The sequence below is a fragment of the Micropterus dolomieu genome, linkage group LG18, assembly GCF_021292245.1.
Source record: "Micropterus dolomieu isolate WLL.071019.BEF.003 ecotype Adirondacks linkage group LG18, ASM2129224v1, whole genome shotgun sequence".
In the NCBI taxonomy this organism is placed as follows: Eukaryota; Metazoa; Chordata; class Actinopteri; order Centrarchiformes; family Centrarchidae; genus Micropterus; species Micropterus dolomieu.
In genome coordinates this window covers 35,175,863-35,192,778 of record NC_060167.1, presented here as the reverse complement: position 1 = coordinate 35,192,778, position 16,916 = coordinate 35,175,863, and the positions used below count along the sequence as shown (strand labels likewise).

At 38.3% G+C, this 16,916-nt stretch overlaps 1 protein-coding gene across 1 annotated transcript in view; it reads right to left on the bottom strand.

The window, feature by feature from the left end:
- Positions 1–3,006: 3,006 nt before the first annotated feature.
- Positions 3,007–16,916, bottom strand: part of nfasca (neurofascin homolog (chicken) a) — a 63,124-nt gene continuing 49,214 nt past the window's right edge. Inside the window, exon 30 of the mRNA XM_046075716.1 lies at positions 3,007–3,594. Coding sequence (XP_045931672.1) covers positions 3,366–3,594 — 229 coding nt within the window. The 3' untranslated portion in view covers positions 3,007–3,365. The remainder of the gene's footprint in view (positions 3,595–16,916) is intronic.

Sequence of the window (16,916 nt, the reverse complement as noted above, 5' to 3'; positions counted from 1 at the left end):
GGCATATATGTTCCGAATAAATTTTAGGCTGCATGCAGACTCCTGTGGCCATGGGCTGATTTGTTTTTAAAAAATTTACGTTATGTGGATCATCACGGTGACAGAAACGGAAAGAATAGTCCGAGCTTTAGTTTTGGTCTGTTTGAGGCTTGACAGGAGTAGCAGACTCAACCTTCAGTCCTCTGAGGTGACCCCTGAAATGGGACTAGCTAAGCAACAATAGGCATGTTAGGTGGAAGGCATTATGGGAAGGAGTCAATGCAGTCTCAGAAAGATGACAAATGTGTAACAGTTTAAAGGAGGGGAGTTCCAATACCTTAGTGAGTGCATGTTTTTTAGGCTTACTAGCAGCTTGTGTGCTGCAATGCTACAAACGGTATATTGCCGGAGCACTTACATCTTATTTACATCATCAACGTTTTCCTCTTTCACAATATAGAATCCAAACCATCATCAAACAAGTGACTGATAGACTTAGCCACAGTCAGTACCACATATCACAATGTCAAAGCAAATGGCAACAAAAAGTGGAGGATGATTCTTGTTACTTTTTCAGAGTGCAAATGTTAGTCAAAGCTACATTACAAAGGTGCATGACAGACTAAAGATGCACCTGTCGCATTTGCTTGGTGGATACAGATTTGTGACTTTGTTTCCTTTTCGGATAAAGCATTTTTCCGGGGAAATCAACTTTAAATATTTACAAGGATAAAGTATTTTTTCAGGACCTACATGTACAGAAAATACTTCAAATAAATAATAAGCAACAATATTGATTTTCTGCGTGGTGAAAAAGTTATGTTACATAAATCTGAATAACAACACAGAGTAACAGTAATACAACATGAGTAAGAGAAGAGCAGCACAATGGACAGATAAACATGACCTTTTTCATTTACTATGACATGTATTCTTTTGTTTTGTTTTGTTTACAGCAGAAAAGCCAGCTGCTATAAAAATATCCTGAACATACTGTTGTGTTTGAAGCCTCTCAGGATGAACAATAACAAATTCAGGAGATATCTTTATTTTGGCTATTTTTGATGTGAAACAACAAAATAAGTTGGTCAAATATAACAATGATTAAATTAAGGACTAATATATTAATGCTATCCACATAATGTAATAAATAGAAATATAAAATAAATATTTGAAATACAATGTGAACTCCAGTTGCTAACTGCAGTTAAGATCAATTTGATTTAGCATTGGAGGCTTTAATAGTGCTGTTAGTAGCAGGTAACTACAGTACAAAAATTGAGTGCCAAAATTATGTGGTGAAACCATTGAGCACTCATTTAGTGTAAAATAACGAAACCAAAGCAATCTGACAGTCATCAGTCTGCTAACAGACTACATGACAAACATGGTTGTAGGACAAGTGAAATACTGGTGCGTATATACTTATTCTGTATGTGGGAAAACATCTTTTTTCTTTCTTCCTCTGCAAGAACTAAAAAGTAAGCTCATACGTTTAATTTCAAAGGTGGCTGTGAATTTAATGTATATATTTTCATGCTGTAAATTGGTAATTTATTTCAAGTATTCTATGCATCCCTAACAAATTGAATGAGTTTATAAAATCTAGAGTGAAGGAAAGGTGTGACTAAACACGAAGAGAATTTTAGAGACAGTGTGATTGCATATAAAGTCGATGCAAAGACATGAGAGGATATTATATGCTATTCTGAGTCCTCATGACTCCAATTCATGAATATACAGAGACAAGAAACAAAGAAGAGAGGTCTGGATGAAAGTGATAGAAATAAGTGGAGGTTGGTGCATATGTTGCTAGCTAGCCAACAGCTAATGTCTGTAAATTGGTTGTTTGAGGCGCATAAACACAGACGGCTAAAACAATCCAGTGAAGAATTTTGTGGGAATAAAGCAAGACCAAAATTTAGTCTGATCACACCTTAAGGGTCCCAGCCTCTCATGCTGCATTTATGTCAACGCAGACATTTGCTTCAAACTTGAAAATACTATACGTCTCAGCTTACAGGTGCTAAAACCTTATTGGGAACTTTGGGGTTGAGACCCCAAACTTCGAGAATTCTGGTGTCACAATTGAGAATATAAGAAAACCAATTTTCACATCACAATAAGTCTTTTTGTGATCACCACGTTGGATTGACGTTGCAATGTTTGGTTTGGTATCAAAAGTAGGCTACTGCTCACTTATTCATGTTTGACAAATAAGGAACCAAAGTCAACATGAAAAATAGACTCATGGAAGCTGTACAGATCCAAAGAACAACAATTGTCAACATTTCACATGACAGCTGTTCCCATTTGACATGAATGTAGCATTAGCCTGCATGCTAATTAACTGGGTTGTTGTCTAATGGTGTTTCTCAAGCAAAACTAACTTTCCTCTCAGTTGCCTTCCCATTTGTCTTACACTAAGTTACTACCATGCTCCAAAATAATGTTGATCATCTTTTTTAAAAATGGGATTCATTAACAGCATTCTGTAGCAGAAACAGCTTTTTTTTTGTGGTGGCCATTTTGAACATCTGCACTACGACATTGGATTAGAGATAAGAAAAACATGTCTACCACATCGTTCCAAGGCAAAGTGAATAGAAGCGTATGATTTCGCCTGCAAGTGGTAAAAAAAGAAACCCAAAATGTGTACTTTACTAACCAGATAAAACCCAAAATGGTATGAATGAGGTGACAGTGCATAGTTTTGCAGGGCACTAAAATGTGTGCCAGGATTATATACAGCACTCATTAAGATTCAATGACTTGTCTACCAGCTGTGGAAAAACTAAAATCTTTCATTGCGTAAATATCAATATGATAAACATATCTGCCGGCATCCTGTTGAGTTTGATGGTTAGAAGCTGATATGTTACAGGATGGGTCCAGAGGGTATGTAAAGGACCTCTTGTGTGTACTTTAATGGGATGCTACACAGAGGTATGACGGACATATCAGGAAGGAAAGCACTGACATTTGTTCGGAGCAGAAACAAAGAATAAATTTGAAAGAACGCTTGTTGATGCCTCCAAGTGCTGAAAGCTGCCCTGAAGGCACACTTCAAGTCTGTGTGGGTAAAGGGCAGGCAGAGCGTAGAGGAAAACGAGCACAGTCCACTTTGTCCAAACTTCACCTCCAAGGGGCCAATTTCTTAGAGCTGGAAACAAAACAAAGGCTTGTGGTCTAATTCCACTCCCGTGTTCCCCTGTTATTTTATCTGCAGAGGAAAGCCTACATAGTTTTCCAGACTGTAATGTGTTTCATATATTAATATATTCGTGTGTGTGTGTGTGTGTGTGTGTTTGTGTGTGGTGTTGTGGTTTGCTGTAAGGCCCTCAAATCAGAGGGTGCAACTGAGTCCCCAGTGTGCTACTGTGGCGCTATGCCAGTGAGTAGATGGCGTTTACAGGCGAGGTGGCCTCAGAGCTCTCGTTGCCCTCCGTCTCGTCCTTGTCCTTCTTCACAGTATACTGGCCGATGAAAGAGCCATCCTCGTTGAACTGGCCATCGCCGCCCTCGCCGTAGTCCACCAGGCTGTCATCGCTTTCCTTCACATTGCCATCCAGGGATGTCTGGCTGCCCTGCAGAGGCTTGTTGTCTTCATCGCTGCTGCAGAGGTAATTGAGAGGAGAGTTAAAGATTAAAATGGGAGCAGGATGGTGTTATACAGTGTCAGCAGGAGTTCGGGACCCTATTGTCCCCATCAGCACGGGTTAAGAGGGGAAAGTGAAAGATTATGAGGATTGCAGGTAAAGAAATTATGTTTTTACATATATTCAGCTTTTCTATTAACTTTTGGTGAAGTGACTTAATGTTTAGGTCACTCAGGCCTTGTCTAAACTAATTTTTTTTTTATTTTTAGGATTAATTTCTTTTCCATATTTTCCTTAAAGGATAGGTTTGAATTTTATACTAATACAGCACTCACATGTTATATGTCATATGTTAGTCAAGCTTTGATGGAATTGCATCGTGACCAGCAGAGAGAAGAAAATATTACAACTCTCTATACATATGGCATGTGAATATTGTATCAAGGTAGATTTGAGAAAAGCCAAACCTATCATTTAAAAACATACCTGTAGTTGCATTTGCATTTTACACCAGATAAAAGTTGATTTTGCAGAGCACCATACAGAAATCACCTCTATGTTTTAAAAGAAACCCTGTCTCCTGAAAATAATGTTCATATAGAATTAATCTGCCCTAAATGTTTTCTAGGAAATACAATTATCCCCAGATTAAGAATTTAAGCACAACAATTTATGATAGTGAAAATATTCCAAACAGCAATTACATTCCCTCCAAAATGTATTTGGCAAAGCAAATAAGTAAACGTATGGTATTTTGTAGGAGACAGGGGTTATTAAAAGAGATACTGTCCTCAAAAATAAGACATTTGCATACACATGCTAAATGGTGGTCAGATTATGACATGAGATCTAAGCATGAAAACTCCATTGCACCTCATTTATGGAGCTGTGCTTGATCTCAATTCAGAGCATGACTGCATGTCTCTTTACTCTGATTTTGGGGGGAAGAAAGTGTCATGCACAGGGAAAAAGAGCTACAGACTAGCATTAGCTTTCTTGTTTCAGATCAGGCCAGTAGCATAACAGCAGGAAATGCATTTGAAGGATGCAAAAGTGAGGTATTAACTGTGGGATTTATCTTCTCTGCTCATGTCTGTGCACTGCATTTCAAACATCATGGATTCAGAATCCCTAGAAGAGTAGTGAATCTACACTAAAACGTCTCAGAATCATCATGCTCCATGCTGAAAGGTTTTGGGAACCACACACATCACTTGATAGATTTTACAATTTTACCATACATGAACTATGTACAAAAAAGGGAAATTGAGACACCATTCATCTAAAGTAAATGCTATATGGATCTAAAAAAAAGGGGGGGGGGTAGCTAACTAGCTTACGGACTATGAAAATAAAGTTTTTCACGAGGAGTAAACCTAGTTGCTTTTAGTTTGTCCAATACTAGCTTCCTTTGGTATGAATGTAATAAAAGTATGGTGTACCCCGCCTTTCGACCGATGTCACCTGGGATTGGCTCCAGCCCCCCGCGACTATGTACGCAAGATAAGCGGATGACAATGGATGGATGGATGGATGGATATTTTTGGTGGAGGGAGGGGTCATGTATTTCCCCCATTCGCTCAGGGAGACCCAAGGAAAAATATTTGTAGCTCCGGGGACCGGCAAGATTTTTAAAAAAGCGTTATCGATTCAGGTGTGGATGTCCTCGTGACTCATCGGTACATCAGATACAGTGTGCAGTAAGGTGAGCAGCACATCAGCTGGCAGATAGAAAGTGGATCTGTGGTTTGATGCCTTTTGAGTGTGCCAGGAGTAAATCAGAAGGACATCTCTCTATACAACAGAGGCTCTGAAATGCTTCAAGATTACATCTCTAACAGCTAATGAAATAAATCTGGCCAAGAGGCAGAGTCCATTTTAAATGGCCTGCCCTGGTCGCATTTGCCAAGCTTGTTTTCATCTGTTGTCCGTACTGCACCAGCAACTTCTGTGAGCTGGTTGGCTTTAAGAGAGCATTTTATTTCAGTGACTTCAAAATGTCTTCAGAATGAAAGAGGGCAGAGTCGGGAACGATTCAATTATCTGATTAGGTGATTTTTTGATTAGAAGAGCAAAGTTGGGGGTAGAGGCTTAGGACTTGGGAGCAAGTTTTAGATAACTTTCCCGGCAAAACAAAACATAAACTTGCCCTCATCGGCAACATTCACAAAATCTCATGAAAATTACAACAATTAAGATGCCTTAATAGTCAGGAAGTCAACTCTTAACTTGAAAGATTTGTATTGGGAACATTGCAAACCCCGACCGGATTTCAAACGGTGAGACGTCATGTTGGGAGGAAAGTGATAATCTCACAGACTGGAGCGCCTACTGCTGAACATCTGCAAAGCCAAGGAGCTGATCAATGATTATAGGAAAAACAACCTAAAGACACACACTTCGGTCTAGGTCAGCGGAGCTGAGGTGGAGCAGGTCAACAGTTTCAGGTTCCTGGGAATCTCAGAGAACCTGACATGGTCGTCTCACATCTCCACGCTGGAGAAGAAAGATTTAAAAATATGCCTGTATTTCTTAAGGAGGCTTTAGAAGACCACATTCCCGTGCCAAGTTCTTGTCAGCTTCTACAGAGGAGTAACAGAAAGCATCCTGACTGGAAACATCACTAACATGGGATGTGCACGGCTCAGGACCGGAGGGCTCTGCAGCGGGTGATTCAAACTGCTCAGAAGATCATTGGTACCCATCTCCTGAACATCAGTGATATCGGTGAGGTGCCTGCAGAGCCCAAAGGATACTAAAGGACAGTACCCACCCAGCCACAGCCTGTTCACCCTGCTGCCTTCTGGGAAGAGATATAGAAGTTTCTGCTGCAGCACCACCAGACTGCAGAGCAGCTTCTTTCCTCAGGCTGCGAGACTCCCCATCTCATCCACAGCACTGCACCGTGTAATATAGTTTATTTCTATGACTTATTTCTATAACTATACTAGTGTATATAATTTTTTGTATATAATGTTTGCTTTTGTGAATAGCATAAAAGACACTACAATTTAATCTCATTATACAACTGTGTATTGTAAAATGGTAAATAAATCTACATTGTACCTTCTATGTTTATTATTATCCAACATTGGATTAACACTGCTCTGAAATGCTTGTTTGATGGATAAAATTCATTAGGATGTGAATAAATTGGAATGGTTCTAACAGACTAATCAATTAAAATGCACTGCAAAGAAACAGAAAATGATGATTTTCTTAGAGCAGGATTAAGAGGTTGTGGAACAGGAGATTCTTCTCCTTTCATACCTTTCAACAGACCTTTGGAACAATGAGGAAAACAGCAAAAAGTGGGATAGGTAGAACAGAAAGACAGTCATGAGACAGATGGATAACCAGACATGCTAAATAGACAGATCCTGAAAAGGAGGTCTAACTATGACGGTGTAAAAAGATGAGGAACATTTACATATCTTTGCTGAGAGTGAATACATTTAAATCATCATAATCCTAATGACACAAAACAAATAAAGTCAAATATTTGTTATTTTTCCTTATTGATATGAGAAAAGGGCAGCATAGCATGTGTCAGGGCTTCTTACAACTTGGGTCTTGTTTTGTAGTTTTATCCATCACTTTTATTAGTAATAATGACTCTAGAGTTACCAATTGCTGAGATATGGGAACACAGGGACTTCACCACTTAGTTTTTACAGGGCAAGAAACACAGGCAGTCAGACAATCAGACAGATTGTAACAGCTAATTACTACACATTAGACAATTCCACGCCTCATGATTTACATCATACAATATCAACGTTCATGTCTGGTAGTAGATGAGCCGAACCGTTTATCCAGATTATTCTATATGGAGGTCCAACTGAATGTGAGCTCATCTGAAATGTCACTTTTAATCCCTTCATTGCACAGGAAAACTGTGTGCACGGCTACTTTAAGTACAGCAGGTCGCTGTTGAAGCAGGAACTGGGTCTGTAAACTGTGATGGATATTTACAGTGGATATTTTGAGTAACATGTTTACTCTTCACCTTTTGTTTTCTCTTCTAAATAAATTTGGCTGACCCATAGGTTTGTTTACAGCCTGTATGATGGCTGTGACCCATCTGACTTAAGTGATGTTGCCGTGTTCCCAGATCTGAGCAATTAACTCAGTTTGTACAATGCTGATGACCAACTATGAAGATAGAAAATAAAAACCCATGTTGTAATAGATTGGATTTTATTAACTACATTATAAAATCCCATGCATTTTTCATGTGGGATTAAAAGTATAGCTGTTTTTATTACGAGTTGTTTAATTCTTCTCTCTAAAACTCGACAGAATGCAAAACAAGATGGAGTAAACGGGAGAGGCTTTGCATCAAGGAAATTCCTGATGTTTTTACTATGAAGAATTTTTCTACCTTTGAGATTCATGGATCAACGGTCATAGCTTTTTTTTGGGTGGATCTTTGAAGCGTTTGTTCAGTCTTTTGTCCTCCAAATGCTCTCCAGTTGTTTGTTGCCTAAATCAGTTACTTAAGGGTGTCAAATTGTGCCAAACATAGATCGTCCTGCCCCTCTGCCCTCACTACAACCCCAATTGATTTCCCTCATCTCTCGCCCCATGCACCTGGTGGCGGATGCTTTGTCAGCCCGCAGAGGAAAAACAATGCAATTAACCTCTAGAAGGGTGAAAAACATCTTAGTGCCTTAGCTGGGACAAAAAAAGAGCTCCCATATAGTTCACATGAACTGCTTTCTGGGATCACTACGTCTCCTTGTGGAACAGCTGATCCGTCGAGAGACTGATGTGGGTGACAGATGCTTCTTTGTCAGTTGATTACGCCAGCTCCACATCTGGCTACATAACTCCTTTTCTGACAGTTTTGCTGCCTTTTTATATAGGGCTCTGTTTTAGACTAGATTGTTTCCACCCTTCACAGGTAGGCTCACACCTTTCATCGACCAACACTGAATTGACGTTGCACTACTTTAAGGCCCCCTGACCTGTAGTGATCCAACCCTGACTGTACCTCCTAGAGTTTATACAGTATTCCTGTTCAGATTATGCCTTGATTTAATACCCACTACCCTGTGCATTCTGTGTTTTCAACTGTGAGGTCAGGTAATTAGGTTACAGTCTGCTGTAGTTGTTCCAGTTGTTCCAACTCCCTTATTCCAGTTGTCTTTGCTCTTTTAAAGTTGTAGTCTATGTCAAATAAATGTTTCATTCTTAATGATCTAAATACATTCCATAACCTTAATTTCTTATTCCTTATTGAGACATGGCTTATGCCTGGGGAGTTTCTCACCTCTAGTGGAGTTCTGCCAGCCCAGTTATATTATATGGGGGTATTGCAGCTTTCAGTTTTGGTTCTTTTAACATTTTTGAAATCATAACTAATAATCAACTTTTCTCTCTACACAGCCCTCAGTCAAGCTGATCTAAATCTTTATAGTTGGTTTAAGCAGCCAGTTTACTGAACTAGCCGGTGGTCCCACATTACCCCTGTTCTTGCATAGGTCCACTGGCTTCCTGTAAAATTCTGAATCTTCAAGACCCTGTTGTTGTTGTACATATAAAGCACTGGATGGCGTTGCATTTCCGTTGCAGATACATCAGTTAAGTTACATAAGTAAGTTAAGTTACATAATTTCTTACATAAGTTACACTTACGTATGTAAGACGACATTTTTTTCTCTGACATTCGCGTGTAAAATGACACAGCATCTCTGCAAAATATAAGTAAGTAGATATAAAAAAAAGAGTGCACAGTTTTCTGTGTACCAAGTATGCATAAACAGAACATTTATCTCCAGGGTGATGGGGGATATTTTGGGATTAATCTGTATGTATCAGTTTTGAGTCTAAAATATTAAAAGCCTGTTTGAAGATTTCCCCAGGACTGTTAACTAGCATAGTTACAATACACTTATTTGCCTTCTTTAAACTAGTGAGATGAGAAGATTGATATGGACCTCATGAAGTGCTTAGACTTGCTCAGCATAAATACTGGAGGCAGGAAGAAACAGATAAATCTAACAAATAAAGCTGAATGCTGACATTCCTGTACATAAACAGAAATTTAAAATGATCAATATGTGGTTTATCAAAACTTTTGCTAACCAACCGTATCTGGAAACCCTTGCTATAGCTTAAGACACAAAAGTACTTGAATGGATAAATTGTTGTTATAACAATAAATAGTTTCAATATGTTACTACCTAGCTTGCGATTTTTCTCTGGATTTTGTTTTGTAGCCACATACGTATTTGAATAAAATGTCTTTTGGAGGATTAGTTGCAAAAAACATATATACAAACAAATGCATGGCCCCATCCTTTACTGTATATCTGTGTGTGTCACTTGGATGTCATGTTACCATTATAGTACCAGAACGCTCCGGAGCCAGGGAGCCCTGGTGAAATGAACAGGTCTGCACATTGGTTGAATGGATTGACAGTTTGACACCCATAAAGGAACAGAAGTCTGGCACTGCATTCTGTCCATCTCTCTGCTAATCATATTTAACACCATGGTGTCAGCTACTTTCTGCGATGTCTCCTCTGTCAATCACTTTGTTCAAAAAGTGTTCCAATCGAACGCAGGTCAGAATGAAAACTCTACACCCTTTGCACCTGCTGGTTACACCTTATACAACCTTGTTCTCCCAAGCTCAGGGGAGACATCTGTTCCCCCTGACATGCACAGGTCAAGAGGGATGCCGTGCCAAAACCAAAGTACCTGTTCTCATTTTCGTTCCTGTCAGGGACAGATGACCCATTTCAGCGTGGGGGAGAGAGAGGCACGAGAAGTGAGGAAAAAGAGGAAGGAAGTGTAGGGAAAGAAAGAAGAGGGAACGACAAGCTCCACATGATACATGCATGTAAATCCTTGCATACACGTCAACACAAACACACACACACACACACAGAGCTGAGTGGACACCAGGGATGGAGTCTGGGACAGAATAAGAGTAAAGCAATGACCTTGACTGTGAGAAAGGGGTTGGATATTAATGTTAGACTCATTATTGATTAAAAAAAAATAAAATCAGGACCTCACACACTGGATCTGGATTAATCACACACGACAGCACAGCACCACTCAGGTGATAATAAATGCTGGTCTCACCTCTATTGCACATTCATATAGAGCAATCTTATGAATTTTAATGACATCAGATGTACTGCTGTGTCAGACTGCAATTTCACACTTTTAAAAGCATTTGACACCAAAGCAGAGCTACATAATGATGATACAGTATCTGTGTATGTAAATTCCATACTGCTTTACATATGTGTAACGTAGATAGTCTGAATTCTAGAAAAGACAGGATCCTTGCTGTTCTGTGTTTTGATATGTAGATATGAATACTGTTGTCTTTTTATCAGTTGGATCCAAAGTCAGTAAAAACATTCAGAGGCTTTTTCTCCGTCTACAGTTTCTACAGTTAAAGGTAAAAGTTTTAGCGCCACTCTCACGCAGCTGAGTTAGAACATGTAGATTTAGGATTTAAAAAGCAGGTTAAATTCCACATGTTTTAGTCAAAGTGGACAGAAAGAGAAAAAGACAGACTCATTCTTCATAAAGAAGAATGCAGCCACAATCAGTGGGACCTGGAAGGAGCAAAAGACACATCATTTAACAAGACATACTGAACAGACACATTTTACATTATATACGATACATCCTCACATTACATTTCCAGTTATTCTGATAAAAGTCCAGTGCAAAGTATGTGCCTACTTTACATGATGCAAGGTTTAAGAACTGGTGTCGAGATTTACAAAGATGGTGTTCGGATAGCAGAATGGCATTGTGCCTTCGTTGCTTGGTTGCCAATTCCACAATACAGGTGTTATAATAATATTTTTGTTTCTGTTTTCACACAACCCCACTGTTATAAAATAGTAAGCTGACTGCAGGTCATTAATGCTAACTAAGTAACAATGGTTCCTGGGCAGCTTTATGACATTAAGTCATTTGAGGTAGAAAACAATATCTTTAAGAGAAATATGTATTCAAATATATCTATGTTAGTGTTGTAAATCTCTCTACAATTGTAAGCACACCTGTTGGACTAATCCATCGAGGCTGGCACCACTGTGTCTTAAAACACCTTTATAAGAAGTGTTTCAAAGATGAAAACCCTCCTCTGTGCTTGCATGACTTGCTGGTGACAATGCTGCATCTGGTACCAATAATAGAGGGCTTTCTAAACATTGAGCGTTGAAAAACATTTGAGCAACCCGTGCCAGCGTGCAAAAGATCTTCTATCTGCTACAATAACCTGAAGGAAATGGTACCATCCCAGTTAGTCAACGGGGGCTCTAAGCTTTCCTAGACTGTCAATAAATAGCAGGTTGTTGTGATTTGGTTGTTGAAGGATATAATGTTTTACTGAATTGTTTCCTGTTTAGTCCCATAGTGAATATTTGCTTGTATGTTAAAGTAAGCCACATTATGTAACCTTTAGCGCGTCATTTTTTATTAAACCCCTTACATTACTATAATATATACATAACTGATTGAAATGTATTTTTATTTGCCACACACAGACTGCAGCTGTATCTCACAGCCTCTGCTACAGTAGCTAATACCATAGTCTTTATACAGTATTGACATGAGACGTGTTATAATATTCAATTTACCATTAATTCCTTCAACCACTAAAAACTTCAAATTTACTTCAAATCATTTCAAGGGCCTGTTTGATTATACTTACTGGTAATCAAAGGATCCCTCCTGGTCTTTCTGATCTACTGGGTCCAAGGGAAGATCTTTTTTGTCACGGACTGAGGAGAGGAGCACAAAAGGAAAATTTTCAGCATCTTGCTGAGAACTCTACTGATGTCATGGTTAGATTTGATACACAAAACCATTCACACGTTGAGGTGTCCTTGGAGTTAGTTTTAACACGAAATCCTTCTGTTAGTCCTCATCTGTAAATTTAGTACCATTTATTTGTCTTCAGCCTTAATTTATTAAAATGTTAACTAACACTGTGTCCCAAGTCCATACTTATCCCTTAATACTATGTGTATAAACTGATACTATAAAGCAAAGAAATTGAAATATAACATGGCTAATTACAGAAATATTTGGAATTCATTAACAGTCAAAACCTCTAAGACATATTTGAATGCAATGATATTTTCTTCTCTTCATTACTGCATGTCATTATAGTCTCAGGCAAACGACGACTGTCTTAAAACCTATTAGTTAATTCATAAACAAGGAAATCACAACAGTATCATCATAGTGATATACTTGTTAAACGGTAAGCCTTGACAACTGAATTTTGTAGTCAGATGTCTGTTAGTGCATAAGATAATCCATAATGCTGCTCCTCCACCGATTTTTATTCAGCTCCTCTCTGAGCAAATGAGCAGAGCCTCAAGGTCTGCTTCAAGGGGAGATTGTAGCATCTCTAAATGAGGCTGCGCCTTTGCACAATCTGCTTTAAAAAAGCTACATCTAGTCAACTCTTTTTGAGATGAATCTATTTTGTATGTTGATGTAAATACATTTAAAAAACTAAACAAGTAGTTGTCAACGGTTCCTGAGGAGGTTTCAGGGGGTCCCGAATAAAAAGGGAATAATTCATTTTCACTATAATTCCATCCATAAGCAACATGACAGAATGAGCGATTATTTTGTTCATGGGTTTCATAGACTTTCTGTAATAAAACATCTAACAGCAAATATCCTATCAGATTGGGGACTCTGAGACAAAATCAAATGGGGGCCCATGTTCTTATTTGTGTCAGCTTAGAGGTCCTCGACGTGAAAAAGTTTGAAAACCACTGAACTAAACAAATGTGGACAGTGCACTACTTTAGCAGTTTGTGAAAGAAATGAATGTACTTAGGATGTACAGATGTATCATTTGCACCAACAAGGATGCAGAAAGACATAAATTAAATATATGAACACTTAAAAATTAAAAACATGAAAAATGTCTTTAATTTTAGACTTTCTTTTATGTTTTCTGAGATGCTCCCCCAGTGATTCATATAATATAGTATGCATTTGGAACACAGTGCACTTTTTACTTACAAGACTTACAAGCCTGTTTTAGTTGCAGCTGTAACATTGGGTTGGGTTTGTAAGGTGTCAGCGCTTCAGTCAGTCCTGAAAACAAGTTTTACTGCCGGTTTATGTGTGAGAACTCCTCTCATTATTCTTTTTCTGTCTGTCACTGTTCTGTTTTCATCCTTTTCTGACAGGATTTTGAGTTCATCACTGGGTGTTAGTTCTTAACATTCACAGCATCACAGTTCAGCACCTACCTAGATATTTTTCGAAACCAGTCACGCAACCACCACCTAGACATTACAGAAACTGCAAAACATTAACATAACACTAATTTCTTTTGTACCAAACCATTAAATTATCACATACTATAGATTAGCATCAATGACGCATGAAAAGTGTTTTCATTTTTGTCTGAACAAGATAAGATTTTTTTAAATGCATAGGCCTAATTGTTTGGGAGTAATAAATAAATTGACTGTGTAATTAGATAGCTTCCACAGTTAAAATAAGAACACTACCGACATTAAAATAATCCTAACTAATTGACCTAGAAGTTCATGAATTTTAACAACTTCTATCAGCGACCAAAGAACTGCAACAGCTTTCTGGAGCAGCTTACAGTGGCTTGTAATAGAGCAAAGTATGAAACAAACTGTACATCTAAAACCTAGATATCACACTAAATGTAACTGATCATATTTCTAAATTAGTACCATAACCACTTAGATACACCTGTGTACATGAGTTCAGGAGAGAAGACAGCTAAGAATCCCAGGCTGTGTCTGAATCCCTGCCTTTTTGCTGCCTTGCTACCACAATGCTGAAGGTTCAAATGTCTGGCATCTCAGTTTAGTAATCACAAACTACTGAGCTCGGAAACAGACATCTAATCAGAGAACTTCAACTTCTGTTGCAGTTTTGGTAATAGAGACCGTTAGAGTTAGAGTTTAGTTGATACTTTTTAACTAAATTCTGTAAATTTCAATCAATTCACTTTTGATTTTGAACAATTTTTTAAGTTTTGTTCCTGATTACAGTGACAAAGTGTTCTGACAATGCAAGCATTTTGAGGCATTTGACATACCAAACTGCCAAAAAAGTAAATTTGAAATGCAGTATTTATATCCTGTGGCCCTAACATAAGCCATTAATCAACCAATCAATCAAGTTTTATTCTAAGTGCAAAATCACCAAATTTTGTTGAATTATCCAGGATTATCCAGTTCTATCTTATAAAACATTGAGTTTATTGTTAAAAGAAAGCTTTTAAATGTACATTGGGAACATACAGTAGCTGCGTTCACTGTTGCTATTAATGTTCCAATCCAAGCAAAGGCTGGTTAACCTTTGACAGACTGCTCTGTGGGGCTCGGTCCTCTAATGGTTATCAAAGCTGCAGTTTTAGGCCTTACCTGGGTATTTTCCCCCGCGACTCCTCTTGATGAAGCAGACGATGAGGAGGATCAGTATGATGAGGGCGATGGCACACATCAAGCCAATGAACCAGCCTTGAGTGGCTATGTCTACCTGGTCTATGTAGGCTGGTTACATATACAGAACAGACAGAGTGGGACAGGAGAAGAGAGAGAAGAGTGGAGTGTGAGTGTTGAGTGTTGATTTGGACCAAGATGAGTCAGAGCTTATACATTAGACAATCTGTTCTCAGCCCACAACGCTCAGCAGAAATCAGCAACTTAGAACCAATATCTCATCGTTTGCTCCCAAGCTCATATCCAGGATGATGTTACATCCCTAACAATAAGATGTTTGTCTTCTATTCGTTTACACAGTGTGTAAATCTTAATCAGAAAAGCGTGGGATACAGAGGTTGGTGTGAACATAAATGTTACTTTCAATACACCAGGATATATTTCAGTAGACCCTGAAAGAATACTAATTCTTTGACAAGTGCCAGAAATTTTAACTTTATAAATTTTACCACTTAATTTGAATAAATCATGACATCAACGTTTCCAGTATTTAATTAAAGAGGTGGTATTATGCTTTTTAGAACAATGTTATTCCTGCGTGTTAGGAATCAAATTTTAATCTCATTGTCCTAAAAGCCGGTTAACCAAAACACGGTTTTATCTCATGTCCATAGCTATCGGACAATACTACATATTGATACCTACTTGATTTGACTTTTAACATTGTTAATACAATAGGGGTTAATTGTGTAGTTCGGATCCATCTCAGTGTTTCCCACAGAATGATAGCATAACTGTGACGCGCGCAGGGTGGGGGGAGGTGGTAATGCAGTCGACATTGACTACCTGACTACCAGCTATATACAGGGCGCTAACCTTGACAACCCAGCTGTAATGTTAACATAGCAATCATTATTAGCTAGACACCTTACACGCTTGCTAGTAACTTTTTTAAGGTGGGTCTCTAATTTATGGGCTAGGTGCAGCTCTGCAAACAAATACAATTTTGTTGTTAAAATTGAAAATCAATATGTGGCTCTCAGCGTTGATATTGTGGCGGACACCACAAATAAATCAATGTATGAGAAACACTGCATCTGAGTCCAGAGTCTTAAATGTGCACACCCTAAATTAATTACTATAAAATTTTAGGTTCTGGGGAATATTTTGGCTTACATGCTTCAACAGAAAACATGAACATTGCTGTTAGAGTCATTATACTTATTCAATTAAAGTCTCTTACACCATAAATAGAGCTCTGTTTTGTGCTCAGTCAATGTTTTGCCATTGTTGAACTTCCACAGCTAGCAAACTAGCCATGTCTGGTCAGATAATTAGCAGCACTTGCTGCTGCTTGTTAACACATCATATCTAACAATAGGTTGTGGGGAGCTAGTGTTTGCTTGCCACCTATTACCAAGGTAACAAAGGCAAACTGAAATAGAACCAGACAAAGTGTCAGTACAGTAAACTCACATTTACCATTATTTACTGTAAGTGCTAGCAGGCACTGTAATGTTATGCTTTTTATAAAACTGAGTTTAGCAGGTCAAGTTACAATTATAGTTCACACTGGCCAAGTTGGCGGTGCAATAAGCAGTCTGTCACAAACACCAGAGTATACTGTGTGTCTCAAGATTATAAAGATCTTTAGCTGCACTACAGTATATAGCTTTTGGTTATTATTATATTCATTATGTCAATGCAAAGTAATCAAAGAATACCCTTGATGTACATTTTCTTGTCATGTGAACTACCTAAGAGTATTTACTTGTCAGTAAAGAACAAGTTATGTTGAAAGTCACAGGGAGTATGAATATTCACAAAGTTCCATCTTCCCACCGTAAATTAGATACTGCACATAAAGCAAGTTGAAGTTTGATGACATCCAAATATAGTGGTG